Source organism: Pollachius pollachius (assembly GCF_949987615.1).
Source record: "Pollachius pollachius genome assembly, chromosome: 13".
Classification (NCBI taxonomy): Eukaryota; Metazoa; Chordata; class Actinopteri; order Gadiformes; family Gadidae; genus Pollachius; species Pollachius pollachius.
In genome coordinates, this window is record NC_136946.1 from 12,310,524 (window position 1) to 12,328,023 (window position 17,500).

Here is a 17,500-nt window from a genome sequence, read left to right on the forward strand (position 1 = left end):
CTGTGGATCCAACACACACCTCAACTATGAAGCAACACCCCCCCACCCCATATTCGCTCCCATCATAGGATATACATTGAAATACACACACACACACACACACACACACACACACACACACACACACACACACACACACACACACACACACACACACACACACACACACACACACACACACACACACATACTCCATGGTTGGAGATGCAAATGAGGGCTGAGTGAGAAAAAACGGGAGAAAAATAAATGGATCATGGCAGAGAGCGAGAGCGAGAGAGAGAGAGAGCGTGAGGGGTTGAAATGCATAGCGGGATTGAGAAAGAGAGCCAGTTCGAGAGAGAGAGAGAGGAAGGGGTTGAAATGCATAGCGGGATTGAGAAAGAGAGCCAGTTCGAGAGAGAGAGAGAGAGAGAGAGGAAGGGGCAGCAGGGGACTGAAACACCATCATAATTATGAGGGTTCTAGTGCACATTACAGAGCGAAGAACCCGGCAATTACACTGGAGAACGACGCAGAGAAGGAGAGATGAGAAGCAGTGAGGAGGATGACCAACTGGGGGCTGAACACACACACACACACATACTCACACAGCTGGATGTACTGTGAATGGGAAGGTTAGATGGAAGTCACTGCATAAAGATGCATGCAGACACACTCACACACAAACGCACACAGCCCAGCGTCACTGTACATAAATACATTAGTGTTGATATGCAAAAAAAAATTATGCATCTTCGAAGACAAGAATACATGAATACATATTTGCACACAAAAACGTATGCAAAGACATATGCAAACACAAACACACACACACATACGCACAACCCCACACACAAAAGCAGACACAGACACACACATAGACACACCTGCACAGAAACACAGAAACACAGAAACACGCAAACACAGAAAGAAGCGGAGACACACAAACACAAACACACTCTCACCGGCCCCGGCCTTCATGCTCCCCTGGGGGCCCGACACGGAGAAGACGGACAGGCAGTCGTCATCCTGGGAGCAGCCTGCCTGTATGGCGCGCACGTAGCTGTGGCTACGCGTGCGGAAGACCCCCGGCAGGTCCAGGGCCTCCATGGCATGGGACTCCACCTCGCCAAACATGGTCTCACACACCGTCTCAAACTGCCGGTTCAGGCTGTCCCCCAGCTGGGAGGGGGGGAGACGCATAAGAGTTGTTTAAACCCGCATTATGTCACTTTATTTATTTTATTTGTTACTACTTCTGGTGAATCCATCCAGGGAATGGTTTTTCATTAACTGTCCTATTCTAAACCACGTTATTTTGTTAAACTGCTGCTACAACTCAAGCCACTGGAGAAAAATACATAGTGCTGGTTTAAGCTTATTGTTAAAGCCAGGCAATAAAACGTACACATACAAATCGAAAAATGTATAAAACACCCCTCTTTTCTGGCCTCCCTCAATAGCCACTCATCCAAATCATGACCGGCTTCCAACACTTAAAAGGCCCTCAAAGAATACACACACGGACACACGGACACACCCGTACACACACCTGTGCGCTGGTCAGGGATCGCGTGTAGCTGCGGGATCGGGCGTGGTTCTTGGGCGTGGTCCAGCTATTGGTGTAGGTGTCCGTACACTGCTTGCATGAGTACCTGCTTCAAACACAACAGAGGGAACAACTGGTAAACTAGATCCGTGTGTATTTATATTGTACTATGGTTCTTCTATATATTTGACTATACTGTACTGTACCGACCTGTTCTATACTACACTGTTCTATAAAACTATTGTGTACTCTTCTATACTATAGTATACTGTAGTATGTTGTACTATACTGTACTATCCTACTACTCTACTATCCTACTATACTATATTGTATTATATTGTACTCTGCTATACTGTACTCTACTATATACTATCCTGTGTTCTATATTGTACTCTACTATACTGTACTCTACTATACCATACTATACTATACTGTATTTTGCTATACTGTACTCTACTGTACTCTACTGCAGTGGTTCTCAAACTTTTTTTTTCCAGCCCCCCCTCCCCCATAACCATACGTTTCTATTTGTTGTGCCTTTATTTAATAATTAATTCGTAGCTTTCAGTGCATGGCATTAATAGGCCTACATTGATTAATGTGAACCTTGGGCTTGCATACCCACAGCCAGGGCTGGAAGGTCAGGTGTAATATGAGTGACAGTCAGTCTAAAGTCGTTGTGCACCTCCAGTCTGTTGCACGCTTTTGTTTTGATGGCGACAAGTGCCCTAAATGGCAATAATGCATTTGCGAATTGATGGGATTGACCTATCGCTAAGCTCCGCCCTTAGAACGCAGATGAGCAAATGGCATTGCAACCTCAACTATACACGGACATCGGCTCGGACAACTCCATTGAAAACAGGGAGGAGGCATAATATAACAATAAAATGGTGGATTTATGTTGTTTGTATAAAAAAAATAAACATGGGCAAACGATGGGCTTGGGGTACATGTAACAAGGATAGTCGATATCCCGAGAGGCTGCAGAATGGGGTATATTTCATTCCTTTTCCCAAGCCACAATGGGACAAGAGAAAGTGTGTAATGTGGATCAGACTAGCCACGTTTACATGGACACTTCTGATCTAATTAGAAGTGGAAGAACAGCTCAATCGGAATAAAAAATGATCATATATACGCCTCAATCAGAATACAATTCTCTGATCGGAATAGATTTCCATGCGGAATAGAAAAGGTGGTGTATTCCGCTATAATTGACATGTATACACTTATTCCGATTGGTTTGGGGTGGGTGCGGCTACTTTTTAACTTAGAGAGATGGCATCAGCAGCTGCAGTAGTTTGCAATTGTTCCGTCGGTACTTTTATGCACACCGAGCTTGACCGCTATCTAGGAGGGTCTTTTTTTGCCTGATTTATGTTTTTTTTTATCACTCCGCAAGTAGTCCGGTAACTTATCAACCCCAGCGTGTCCGGTTGCTAAGCGACATCAACGTCTTTGGCGGACTATTTCTCTGCTGATGAACACTACGAATGGTAATTGTAAAAAGACAAGCCTGTCAGGTCTTATTTCCCAGATAATGACCAGCGTTCTGAACATTATCGCTTACATAACAGCACTGTTTGCGGCAGTATTGTTTGCGGCGGAGGAGGGGGTAGATATAAAGACCGGACGAGAAACTGATGTCGCTGTGCTGTCCTCCTTCTTAATTGAAGGAGCAGGCAGAGGAAAGCTCTCTCCTGCTGGGCTTTCATTAAAATCAAATACATACAAATATTGCCGCCGGTCCAGATGTGTCAGGTGTGCGCGAGAGACATACGAACGTACGCTTACCACTTTGGTAAATGCAGTACATTCGGATCTTATGATGGGAATAGATCTATTCCGATTTGAAATCGAATCCGAGAAGTGTCCATCTAAACATGGCTTCTGTACGGCAGGCCAGAATACCAACTGAATTTAAGCTTGTTACCTTCTGTATGTATTTTAAAGTTGTTAGTATACCCCCCCATAGCGTAATGTAGTCCCTTTCGATTCATCCTGGCAGAAATTAAATCCTTTTTCGCCCAAAACCTCTCCAAAACCTGCTTTGATATACTGTCAGCTGACATATTTCCATATGTTTTTGTTATCGGGTCTGGTTTGTTTGTCCGAGTTCGTCATGGGGGGGGGGGGGGGGGGGGAATCTAAAATAGTTCTTTCAAGCTCGGATGAGCTGCTCTACTGTACCTTACTCTACTATAATCTCTGTACTATGCTATATTTAACTGTGCTGTTGTGCCGGAGCAGACCTCTGGTCCATGCTGATGGAACGGCGGAAGGCGTCCCGCTGGGCGATCAGGCTGCTCTTGGGTGAGGTTTTGGGGCTGGGGGCGTCCGAGTCGGCGCTGTCGTCGTCGCCCATGGCCTTGATGTAGCTGCCGCTGCGCATGCGCCGGCACGGGATCTCACCGCCGCTACCGTCCGCCACGCCGCCGGGATAAGGCCCGCCCCACTCGTCTGACGGGACCTACGACACACACACACACACACACACACACACACACACACACACACACACACACGCGCATGCATCCACGATACAAACACAAACACATTCACACACACATATATACACAAACATACATAAACACACAGACACACACACGCACATACACAAACATTCACAAACACACACACAATAAAAACACACGCACATACACACACACACATACACATGCACAAAGGTATACATACAAACATATATGTCCACACCCAGACACATAGACACAGACACACACACACACACACACTCACACAGAATGCAGGGTGGAAATGAGAATGTGGAAAACATATATATATATATATTGATGACAATCAAACAAAATGACGTGTAAAAATGAGTTTTTTGGAAGTGAGTAGTACTTCTTCTACTGGGTCAGGAAAGGCAAGTAATAAACAAGGTCATTGCAGGATTATAATTAGTCATCATATCAGTACTTTTTGTTACATAAGTGCAGGGTAATAAAAGTGAAGACATTTTAACAACAAGACTACTTAAACTTTGGATAAGATAGAAGTTAAAGGTTGCATTGTTCCCACATTGTTCGCACTTTAAATATCTCAGGTATGTTTGACTGGGTTGAATTGACAGTTTTTCTCTAATGAGCTCAAGAAAACACAAACACACCCACACACACACGGCTGTGAATTAAACAATGTTAACACTATCGCCGGGCAGCCCAACCACACGGCCGTGCTCTTGTGCTCTATTAAAACACACACACGCGCACGGACACGCGCCGAACAAAAACGTGCACACGTAAATGAGGGCGTATGGGAAAAAGATGGAGGAGAGGGGAGAGAGCACTTACAGAGAGAGAGTAACTCTGACAGCTGGAGAAACACTGACAGAAGAAGAGAATAAACAGAGAATAAGCAAGAAGCTAACAGACAGACGGACCAGCGGACGGTCTGGTAGGCAGGCAGACAGACAGACAGACAGACAGACAGACAGACAGACAGACAGGCAGACAGACAGGCAAATGGGCGGGACCGAGCCAGACGGACAGATAGATGGAAAGACAGACAGACGGACAAATTGAAAGACAGACGAAAAAGACTAACAGACAGATTCATTGAGAGTCAGACAGACAGTGTGAGACGCAGACTGATAAACAGGGAGCCGGAGACAAACAGACATACGGAAATAGGTGGCCGGTAACATCGGGCGACTGCGACACAAGACAGGCAACTGAGACGCATGCAGATAGATACCCGCAAGAACACAGACATACAGACGGATAGACAGGCAGACAGGTGGGCGGGCCTTCAGATTGGTAGATATTATCTACACATCTAGACAGACATATCTGCAGATTTGGACAAGCCGAGTGAAAGACGCAGGCAGACCGACAGACGGACTGAGATTAATAGGAAGACGTACAGTGAGCGACATTGTCGGCTGTAGGCCAGGAACACACAGTGAGGGAGGGAGAGAGAGAGAGAGAGAGAGAGAGAAAAGGCAGATCAGTCATACAGATACACATCGGCTTAAAGGAGAGGCACGAAGCAGGGAAACAATCGAAAAGATAAGCGAATAGCAAATTAATAGATATATAGAGGTCTCTCACACACAACCACACTTGTCTTCCCACAAACACACACACACACACACACACACACACACACACACACACACACACACACACACTCTGGTACACACACACACACACACACTCTGGTACACACACACACACACACTAGTACATATGCGCACACACACGACACACATATGAACACATACAAACAAACACACACACAAACACACACAAACAAACGCACATAAACGCACAAACAAACACAGACACACACAGGCCGCAGGAATCCTGCCTCTGAAGTTTGTTTTTAAAGGTCATCACATAAAAGAGATGATTCAGACTAATCCACGTTCCCTGGCCCCTCCGCTATCTTCCCCTTGTAATTTCAGCTCTCTCTCGCTCTCTCTGTCTGGCTCTCGTCCTCTTTCAGTAGATGTCTCTCTCTCTTTCTCTCGTGCTGTTAACATCGCCCTCTCGTCGGTAGCTAGCCCCCCCCCCACACACACACACACACACACACACACGCACTCACACACACACACACACACACTCACACACACACACACACACACACACACACACACGCAAACACACATGCAAACACACACGCACACAAACACAGACACACACATGTTCTTCCCCCTGACCCCCTCCCCTTCTATTTTCAAACCAAGTTCCACATCTCTTTCCTCTGCTCCGTCCTTATCTGTCGGATAGCGTAAGAGGTGGGTCCCGGCGGAGGAGGCACAGGGTGGGGATGGTTTCGGGGGGCTGCGAGACAATTCCCATTGAGAGCCAAACCGATCTGCCCTTTCAACGCTTCCTCATCGCGACTTGCGTAAGATTCACTCAAGAAAAAGGCGATTCTGTGACATTTTTCTTTTCACTTACTGAAGCCTCTCCTGTATTCTGGCCTGCTTTACCAGAACTAGCGACAATCAACCGGCTGGGGACAGGGTGAGCTGCCCAATAATTGCTTTAGGGGAATTGCGGGAAACAATTTGAACATGTGGAGAGTGATTCATAATAGGGGCTGGTGATTGACCAACTCCATGCTCTTTCTCCGTTATTTTTTGATTAGCATCTCCCCTGTTGCTAAACCACCACCACTCTTTTTGGTTCAAATTTCAATGTCACTGATTTTTCTCGCTGGTTGAAACGGTGGCAGCTGATGTGGCTTTCTGTCTCCAGGGGGCTTGCTGGTGTGACCTCACCTGGGTGCAAGGTGTCTAGTACATGTGTCGTTATGACATTTGATGTTAAACCCCTTTTTTGTTTTTGTTTGCAGAACAGAGATTCAGCCAGAATGTTGTTTTCTGGGGAAGTAAACTGAGTTAAGTGTGTTGAGTGAGGGCGAGGAAAACTTGTTGGGTCATAAATAAATAAATAAATATCTTATCTTATCTAATCTGATTTCAATTGACATGCTGGGCTGCGAGTGCACTGCACCGATGAGGAATCACTCTCATTGTGTTGTCCGTGGAATCTCTCCCACAAAGTTGGACAAAAAAAACAAAAGAAAAGTGCATTAGTGCTAAACTTGTAGTTTTGCAGGGGTTGGATGTTTTGCTAATGTTTGCTACGCTGGCTATGCCTCGCCTCGTCCGGGGGTTATTAAAGTGAAGTTATTACTTTAATATGGAGCTAGTGTTGCTGTGTGCCTTCGGATGACTGACCACCCTCACCACCAACACCTCCACCCTCACCTCAAACATATACACACTGTATATATATACTGCATATATATATAAAGTATATATATATACACACACACTGTATATATATATATATATATACAGCAGCAGAAAGCTGGAAGATTGAAAAGTAAGCCGCAAAGAGCAAGTCGTCAAAGCACTCCCCGAACCTATAGCACAGAAACAGGCTATTTTAGGGGTGTGCCTTGAAAAAGAAATGGATGGAATAGCTGTCTCTGGATTTCTCTCTCCCTCTCTGTCTATATATTTTGCTATATCACTCTCACTCCAATTCTGTATTTATCTTTCTCTCTCTCCCTCTCCCTCTCTCTCTTCCTATCTCCCTCCCTCTCTCTTTCGCTCAAACTCTCTGTGTATCCCTCTCTCTCTCTCTCTCTCTCTCTCTCTCTCTCTCTCACACTCTCTCTCAAGCTCTCTCTCTCTCTCTCTCTCTCAAACTCTCTCTCACTCCGTCTCTTGATTCAAAGGATGAGATCTGAAGCACCGAAAGCTCCTGTGGAGGCAGTTACCGTAGAAACGCACCTCGCAAGGCTGTCCAATGACAGCACAGCTGAAGGCAGAACTTTTTGGTGTGTGTATTTATACATGTTGATGTGCGTGTGCGTGTGTGTCCTTTCAGCTGCCTATGCTGGTACTTTGAAGCAACCATTAACTTTTTCACTTAGGGGACTCTGGGACTTCATGTATACAAACTGAACCACAAAGGACAAAACGCACTTCAAAATAATGTTCAGTGTAGTGTGTGTCTGCCTTTCTCTCTCTCTCGCTCTCTCTCTCTCTCTCTCTCTCTCTCTCTCTTTCTCTTTATTTCCCTCTCTACTCACTTGGAAAGAGGGCGGGATAGTAATTGGGAGAGCAAGCGAGAAAGAGAGAGAGAGAGAGAGAGCGAGAGAGAGAGATCTATATATAGAGAGAGAGCTCCCGGAGGGACGAGGGAAACAGATGGTCTAGGGAGAGAGAGAGAGGGGGAGCCGTGTCAATCACGGTCTCCAAGAGGGTGATTCCGTCTGTCTGCTAGACTCTGTCCCCACGGCGACTCTGTTGTCGAACAATGGCGTCTAATGAGCACATGGTGTACACACATGTGTGCTCTATAGATGTATTGGCACCAAGCTTACTTACAGCCGATTGAACAGATATATACAGGTATAGAAATACATGTGGGGAGTATAGACGTGGTGAACCCCCCTAGTTTACCTCCTGACCTTTCCTGTCCAAACACACAGCACACATGAATGTACAAAGACATTAGGTGAACAGGTGCACAGAATCAAACGCTTAGGCATTCCCCCTCCATACTCAAACACACCCCCACAGGCATGCACGCACCACACATGTTCATTCACACACACACACACACACACACACACACACACACACACACACACACACACGCACACACGCACGCACACACACACACACACACCCACAATCACACACTCACCCATACACACACACAACCACACACACACCTGCAGGTAGTGGAAGCTCCTCTCCTTCAGCTGTTTCTCCAAGGGAACCAAGGCCTTGTCATATCCTCCTCCTCCTCCTCCTCCTCCTCCTCCTCCTTGCCCCCGGCTGGAGGGGTAGACCTCCCTGGCCTGGCTCACCGTCATGGCCGACCAGGTGCTCCTCTTCAGCGAGTGGTGGCCTTGTTGTTGTTGTTGTTGTTGTTGTTGGTGTTGGTGTTGGTGGTGGTGGTGGTGACCCCCGTGATGGCCCGTCTCATTCCCCGCCATGGCGTTGCAGGCCAGGCACTCCCCGGGGCCCGGGCCCCCATGCCCGTGCCCGTGCCCTCCTCCACCCCGCTCCTTAGGCTTCTTCATGGTCAGATCTTGGATGGCGGCGTCCAGGCTCTCGTGGCCCACGGGGGGGCCGCGCCGGCCGCCGCCGCCGCCGCCGCCCACGCCCACGCCCACCATGTAGCTGCTGTCGCTGTCCAGGTTGTCGTCGGAGCTCCACCAGCCCGCCGTGCGGCTGCGGTGGCGCCGGCCCGACTCGTGGCGCGAGTCGCCGCTCTTGCTGCGCTCGCGGGACTTGCTCCGGCGGGCCGAGCGCGACTGGTGGCCCGAGTAGTGTCCCGGTGGGCCTCCCCCGTCCTCGCCGCCGCTCCGGTGCCCGCCCCCGCCCCGCTCGCCGCGGTAGTCGCGGGTGCCGTTGAGCTCTCGCTTGGACGGCGCCTCCAGGGAGTGGGACTTGGCGAAGAGCCGCTGCACCGAGTGCACCAGGTGGCGGATGCGGGAGGGGCTCTCGCTGCGGGGCTCGCCGCCGCCGCCGCCGCCGCCGCCGCCGCCGCCGCCGCCGCCGCCGCCGCCGCCGGGACCCCGCTGGTACTGCAGCGTGTGGAAGCCGTCCGGGTGGAAGGGCCCCTGCTTCTCCAGCTGGTCGGCCAGGCCCGGCGGGACGCGGTGGCCCTTGGCGCCGTGGTGGTGGCCCGGGGCCCCGACGCACTCCTCGCAGGAGTCCAGCGACTGCAGCGGCGGGTGCTGCTGGCTGGGGTGCGAGCGGGGGAAGGTGCCCCCCCCATGGGCGTGGGCGTGGCCGTGGGAGTGGGAGTGGTGGCGCTCCAGGGCCAGGGCCTCGGAGGGAGGGTAGTAGTGGCCCCCGGCGTCGTTGTGGCCCTGGTAGAACTCCCGGGCCAGGGCGGGGTCCAGGTCCTCGGGCATGCAGTGGCAGGGCCCGCCCCCTCCTCCTCCTCCTCCTCCACCGCCGCCGCCGCCGCCGCCGCCGCCGCCGGAGGAGTGCTGGGACATGCTGCGGCTGACGTGGTACCCCTTCACAGGCGCCGGGGCATGGTGGGCCGTCCGGGCCGACAGGGGGCGCTGTAGGCGAGACAGGGCTGCGCTGGACTCACCTGGAACAAGAAGAAGCAGGAGAAGAAGAGAACGTTCAGGATGGATTTTGGATGGATTTTTTTCATTAGGCAGGAACGGTGAACAAGAGGCTCTCCGTTTTCAACGGAGAGCCCCTTGTTCACCGTTCCTGCCTAATGAAAAAAATGGCTCTTGGCTCTTCTGCGCAGCCCGATATACCGCGAGCAGACTGAAGGATTTAGAGTCGCTCTGTAAACACTGGGTGATTTCTGAAAACGGACAGAATTCATGTTAGGAGGCACACATAAATCACATTACCGACGCAATAGACTTTTTGCGAAAAAAACAAAGCCAGCCCTCACCAGACGGATGTGGAGATAGTTGCCCCCCCCCCTACTCTTGTGCTGTCAAGTGGCTTGAGTAATGGAAAGTGAAAAGTGTATTTATTACTGTTTTTCTAATCTTTTTTTTTTGGATGTTTTTTTAAGTGATTACCATTTTTATTGATACTGCACTTCGCCGTCTCCTCCCAGCAGGACAAAACGCTGCATTGGCGACGGTGTGTGTACTTGCGCGCGGCGGCAATAAGCACGCAGACACAGCCGGCTGTCCCACGTCCCCATCCGTCTCCCCGGCTGCCATTAATCCTGCCTGATTAATCTGCAAAATCAGCTCCTCTTGTTTTTCTCCCCCTCTCTTCTATCTCTTTCTCTTGTGTGTCACCTCCTCCCTCTTCCCCCCCCCCCCCCTTTTCTTCTCACTCTCCTATCCTCACTCCCCTCCATGTTGTTCCTTAACACTTAGTCACGCGTGAACGTACTTATTCCTTCTTACAGTTTGACTCGCGGTCATCAGAAATGAGCAAAAATAGCAGATGGTAGGGGGGTCATTGTCTTCGACTTTATTTGCTTTGTCGCTGAGTGGATAATGTTGTTCATTATGTTTCTAAATGTTGTGTTGATGTATTTTAATGGGCTGCAGCTTATTGCTGTAATCGTGTCCTCTATTAAGTGCTGGGCACATTCACGATGAACGATAAGCAGAAAAGGGGGTTGTGTATACAACATACAAGCTATTCTTATGAATCGTCATCCCAGCAGTGGATAAAGAAAGAAATCAATGGAGATTTAATCCTTTTATAAACCACAAGAAATGTCTGCACAGCGGGAGGGAATATTGAGTTTATGTTTGAAGGTCAAACGCTAAAGGGTTGTGTAGTTGAAAATGTGCTTTTCTAAACTCGAGTCACAATCCCTGAAAAAGTAGCAGCAGGATGGGTCTGTGTTGACATTGGGTGCCTAGGTTTTACTAGAGAGTCTTGAGACATCCGGGGACAGATGCAGAGATAATCATCAAATAGAGCGTGACCTGTTCTCAGCTGATTGGCTGGACGAGCGCCGTCACCCAGGAAGCGAAATCAAGATGCAGCTGTGTCATTGGTTTATACATGACGACACAACGGTCATTCTGTGCGAGTGTCCCGTCTGGGGAGTTAGGGCGGTGTCTCAGACAGCCCCTTGCACCTGGATTAACTGGCTGCTAATCATTAGCACTATGTGTGTGTTTTTGTGTGTGTGTTGCATGTGCACGTGTCCCCTTTCATGAATTGACAGAAGAGTGAGTGGCTCGGCTCCGCATGGAAGGGTAAATTAAACCATGTTGACATCTCTGGCATGGAGACTGCCGGTAAGGAACTGTCAATCATTGTGTCACTCAAAGACAAACACAAACACACACACACACACACACACACACACACACACACACACACACACACACACACACACACACACACATGCACACTGGGGAACACAGATACGCGTATGTATATTAACATTCTCAAAAGATATGGGTCCACGCACACATTCTAATCTCAAAGCCTATATATGCACATAGTTAACACAGATTGCATCCGGTACGTTTCACCTTGTTGTTGTTTGAATACTTGCTAAATTTCTCTATTCAATTCAATTCAAAGCAGCTTTATTAGCATGATAAAACTGTTGCATTGCCAAGCAGTTAAACAATTAATGGAAGGAAAAATAACAACCAAAAAAAGGTAAGAAACTAAGGGAGATATCAATTATCGGTACAAAGTGCACAAAATGAGGTAATGGTGAGTGAGTAAATCAAAGTATTCCCTGGGCTCGGGCCACAGAAGGAGTCTTCACCCATCTTCCTATGCCCTCTGTATAATGTAGATGCACAATATAAGATTAATATAAAATAGCATGACAGGGTTTGATATAGCATATAAAAATATATCCAGAGACAATTATTATGCAGGTTGCATGTCAAATTGTGCTTGTAGTATTGCAACAGTAACTTAATATAGGCATTATCGTGTGACATAGCAAACATGTAGAGCAGAGATGTATTTTAGCTGTAAGACATCTCTAGAGAGCTGACAGTGTTTGTGATGTGTCCTATGCCCACTCCTCATCACAACAGGTGATAAAACGTGCTGCTGTGATTGAAAAATCCCTGACAGAGAGTTTGTTCAGTTTGTTCATATCTGGGGTGTTGTTAAGTCCTCAGAGGTGTGTGTGATCCCAGGGAGATGAGTGTTCCTAATGTCTACATATAGTCTGCAGGAGGTTAAGAAGTGCAGCTCTGTTTCCAGCTGCTCTTCTGTGTATCAGTCAGTCATCCTTCTCCTTCTGTCCATGACAACGCTTCTCTATAGCCAGGTGACGATCCCTGATTCTGTACCTGTTCTCTAGCGTTCTGTTAAAATTGACGCAGGTCGCATTATTTTGGTTTGTCCGTTGGATTTTTCTTATTAGTGATCATCGGCGTTATGTATTTGGCTGATGATTTTCTTTTACCAGACTGGGGTATAAACACACACACCCACGTACCCCCCCACACACACACCTCCATGCAGCCATGAGCCATGAGTCACTCTGTACTAAAGGTCATTAAGCCCACCAAAGCACGACATTTCCTACTCTCTCCAGTTTCTTTTCCATTAATGCCTTGATCCTCGTTTATTTTCATATACATCATTTTTGTTAAATTATGGATTACTTTCTCCCTGCGATACATCTCCTACAGTGTATCACCCCTTTTCCCATCTAGACGCCGAGACTCTCTCTTTTATTTATTATCTCCCACGTCTTTTTCGACCGGGCAGATCATGTAGAGATTTGGACTTTTGTCCCTTGACTAAGACAAAATGCTGTTTACGACCAAATGTTGAATTCCTTCGGCTGTAACCCCTTCGGCTGGCGCCTGTAATGGCCTGAAACAAACAAACATTTGAAAGCATCCCTTTAGAAAAAGAACGGGTAAGGGGCTGACATCAGGCGATGTGTTCCTGTATACTTTCCCTCGGAAGAGAGAGACATGCAACCTCTGAGCTCAGCGGGTACCGGCAGAGCGCTCGGCTCTCTGTCAATGTTTAATAAAGCTCAGAGCTGGGTCTGTGTGTCTACACGAGCTCCAAGCCAGAGAGCTGTGCTTCCTGAAATATTCATACAGCCGGTGCCGGCTCTGACCCACTTTCACCCCCCTCCCCCTCCGACCCTCCCCTCCTCTCCACCCAGCTCAGAAGGTTCTTAACAGCAACCCAGCGCTGAGGAACTTCATCAGGTCAGAGGTCACCTCCCCAGTAGGTAAGAAGGTTAAAAGGGGAGCTTCACTTTATGACACTTCTTGGGTTATTTTCTCAACTACCCCTGCGTTTTGGTGTGCTCCCAGACAGCTAACAGGGAGCTTGCTGTGTGAGCCCACCCCCCCCCCCCCCCCCCCCCCCCCCCATGCATCCTATAGAAGCCTATTCAACATCAAACTCCACTTTAGACTACTTGTCAAAACACGTCGATGCTTCTCATGACAGATATTGTCCTTCTAATGAATTAGACATTAGAAACAAACATCTATTTTTGTTTGAGCGCGGGTCCACGTTGCAGTACTGATTCCATTATTTTCTTCTACCTCGTACATTATTAAATGGGAACATAATTAAATACCTAAATGGGAAATGAAGGGTGACACATTCATTAGAAGGACAATATCGTGAGTCGGGAGAAGCATAGACGTGTGTTACCATCCAGTGTACCATGGAGTTTGACGTTGAAAAGGCTTCTATTAAATGGGGGGGGGGGGGGGGTTGCTTGAACAGGATCATATAACTAAATATTGAAGCAAGCAACCTAAAAACTGCCTGTCAATAACCCGGGAAGGGGAGACAGGGAGCCCAGAAGTGTAATAAAATGAAGGTCCCCCTTTAAATATGAGGGAAATTATTCATGAATTGGGATGAGCGGCTATCGGTCTAAATCAAATACTGTAGAAAAGAAATATCGTGGATGAAGCAATATAAGAAATAGGCGAAGGCTGCCAGGTTTGAATTAGTACAGGCCTATTTGTCATACTCCATAGCTCCCGAAATTTCGGAATAGACTGCAGGTTTTTTTGTGTGGGAGTCCAGATGCTTTGGAGAGGGCATTGTGTGTGAGAACACTGGCTCAGTTGTACTGTGGATAAGATAGAGCCAGGCCCGAGTGTGGACGGATGGAGATATGAGCTCATTAGACAGTTACATACAGACACACACACACACACACACACACACACACACACACACACACACACACACACACACACAGACACACACACACACACACAAACACACACACACACACACACATATAAGAGGACATTGGGAAAGGTTTAGGATTATCGGTGTGCCAAAGACTTCATTTAGGAAGTTAGATATTGGTCGCTGGTGCAGAGCAGGATCGACCACAGTGACGCTTACTAAATGTGAGAATGGAAATAAGTCATATGTTTTTCCATACCACAGCTGTCGGAAAATATGCAATTATTTACCGGCAGCTGTGGAAATGAGGCGGATAGCAGGCAGAGGGACATATTTCTGTTGCATGTTTTACGAAATCTACCACTTAGATAAGATGAGATGGTACTTTTTTTCATCCAAGACGGAATTTTCCGGTTTAATGATAATCCTCCCTTTTGCTTTGTCTGTAATACCACACACACACACAAACTTACACACACACACACACACACACACACACACACACACACACACACACACACACACACACACACACACACACACACACACACACACACACACACACACACACACAGACACGCACACACACACACACACACACACACACAATGCACACAGGTGTGCACTTCCATCCGAGCAAGCTCTACACCCAGTTAGGACCCAAACGAGACAAGTGGCGGGTAATGGGAAGAAGATGGAGTATTTCGCACTGCGGATGCTGATGGCCGCTGTGTCAGTCAGCGAGTGCAGCCCGATGCCGCCACCGTGGCCTGGCGAGAGAAGCCTCTCACTCCATTGTACCCCTGTAGGGCGTGCGATGAGTAGTGAAAAGCTAGGAAAATAGTAATGACTGCTATTGTTTTATGACTATCATAAGACCAGCGCTCTCTATCCCTCTGCAGTCGTACACCACAAGGAAATGCTCGGTGGATTACCGATAAGGAGATCCTCGGCGGCAAATCATTCGATGTAGAGTAGCAGTGGCAGCGGCAGAATGGGAAAACCGTGGATGGGCCAAAGTCATTTGCTGGATCCGAATGACTCCACATGGAGATCGGGTTGCATTTGCTCTTGGGGAATAAACGCAAGCCTTTCTCAGATTTGACCAAATAATTCCAAGTCAACACCTGAAGCAGATAGACATTGGGAGGGTATATATAATGCAGCCGTACCACACTGGACCGGATTGAACAATGAACAATGCGCACAATACGTGCCCCCCGGGGTGTGCTGTTCTTGCTTGCGATTGGCTCGGTGGCTGATAAGTCAACAAGCCTGATGTCGTGTGCATAAGGCCCTCGGTGCAACAGCGCAGTGAAGCCTTTATGCAAAGCAGATGCATGGAGGGAGGACTATTGACACTGAGAGAAACCTAACCTGGGCACGCGGACTGTGTGTCCACAACCAGTCTCTGCTGGCCGGTGATTATAAAGGGCACGGACGTGTGTGGACTGTGCGGACACTTGCCGATATGGTGCACCACGCTGACTATAAAATGACAGTTGTAGTAATAATATCCTCCCTGATTGGCTTAACGACTGTGATGATCCCAAACAGCAGGACTGGGTCACAAATTGTCCCTTAGCTGTCGTTACATGCATGCATGCCTTTAAAGCGGATAGTCCTTTAAATGTAGATATGCTGCTATATATGTGACTGAAAGGGAGAGAAATGGAGAGAATGGGAGAAAGACAAGGAAATGGAACCAAAGAGAGAGAGAGAGAGAGAGAGAGAGAGAGAGAGAGAGAGAGAGAGAGAGAGAGAGAGAGAGAGAGGTAGGGAAGGGAGAATGGCTGCTAGCGGTGGGGATGGTGTCTGCGATGATGGCCACAGCACAGGGGAAATTAGATTTCTATCCTAATGGCGAAAATGAAGTGCCTCCAGGCCCTGTTCCTATTCCTCCTACCCCATAGCTCCTCCTTCTCTTGCCCTCTTTTCCCATCTTCCCGCCATTATTATTTTGTTCTCCAGCCCCCCTTTCCCGCCTCTCTCTTGTCTTTCCCTTCATGATCAGTTGCCCCATAGACCTCTCCACAAACTTACCACCATGGAACCACCACCACCCCCCGAACGCAAGTCATTCAACACTGTGCTACGCTGACTTTTTAATTATAAATTACATTTCGTATTTGTTTATCTTTTTTTATTCATCTTTTTCTATGCTGAGTTAAACAAACATTTACCATCAGAGAAACAATCTGTTTAGTCGTTAATAGAGAGAGAGTTAGAGAGCGCGAGAGAGAGAGAGACCATAACTCCACTTCCTGACATAATGACGGTTGAACCATCAATATATTTGCGCTACTCACCTGGTACACACACATAAAGTACAATGTGTTACGACAACAGACAAGAACCGTAGGCAGGCACTGGGGAGGAAGTAAATAACACATAGGGCATCGCTGAGGACACAGAGAGAGAGAGACAGAGAGAGAGAGAGAGTGAGAGACCCTGACCACAACTTAAGAGGAAGGGAGAGTACAAAAACACCACTGCCCAGCTTACTTATTATTGCAGTTTGCTCTCGCCTTCCACTTCTGATAAGTGGAGGGCGGCACTGTCACAGCTATATAACAGGCCAAGGTAAACAGAGATGAAAGGCCAGTTGGAAATAGCTTAATGGCCTCCTCAAGAGGGCTTATCACCGGGCTCTTTGGCCTTCAGGTGGTTGGAGAACATTCATTCTGAAAGAAGAGCTTTTTTTCATTAATATATACAGAGGAAGCTTCATTCTCACTGCTGTTGTTTGTCTGTCACATTGTCCTTCACTTGATTAACTCTCTTCACCACTGTTTGGACATTCTGGACATGAAGACGACAAAATCCCTGACAGAGATAGTGACAGAAACATCAAC

General features: G+C 47.9%; 1 protein-coding gene across 1 annotated transcript in view; it reads right to left on the bottom strand.

Annotated features, from left to right (window-relative positions):
- dlgap3 (discs, large homolog-associated protein 3) overlaps window positions 1-10,123 on the bottom strand; it is a gene marked incomplete at its 3' end in the record, with an annotated part of 18,388 nt that extends 8,265 nt beyond the window's left edge. The window contains exons 1-4 of the mRNA XM_079748951.1: window positions 8,759-10,123; window positions 3,784-4,001; window positions 1,532-1,634; window positions 945-1,161 (exon numbers count right to left, since the gene is read on the bottom strand). Of these exons, the coding sequence (XP_079605077.1) occupies window positions 945-1,161; window positions 1,532-1,634; window positions 3,784-4,001; window positions 8,759-10,039 (1,819 nt within the window). The 5' untranslated portion in view covers window positions 10,040-10,123. The remainder of the gene's footprint in view (window positions 1-944; window positions 1,162-1,531; window positions 1,635-3,783; window positions 4,002-8,758) is intronic.
- Between the last annotated feature and the right edge of the window lie 7,377 nt (window positions 10,124-17,500).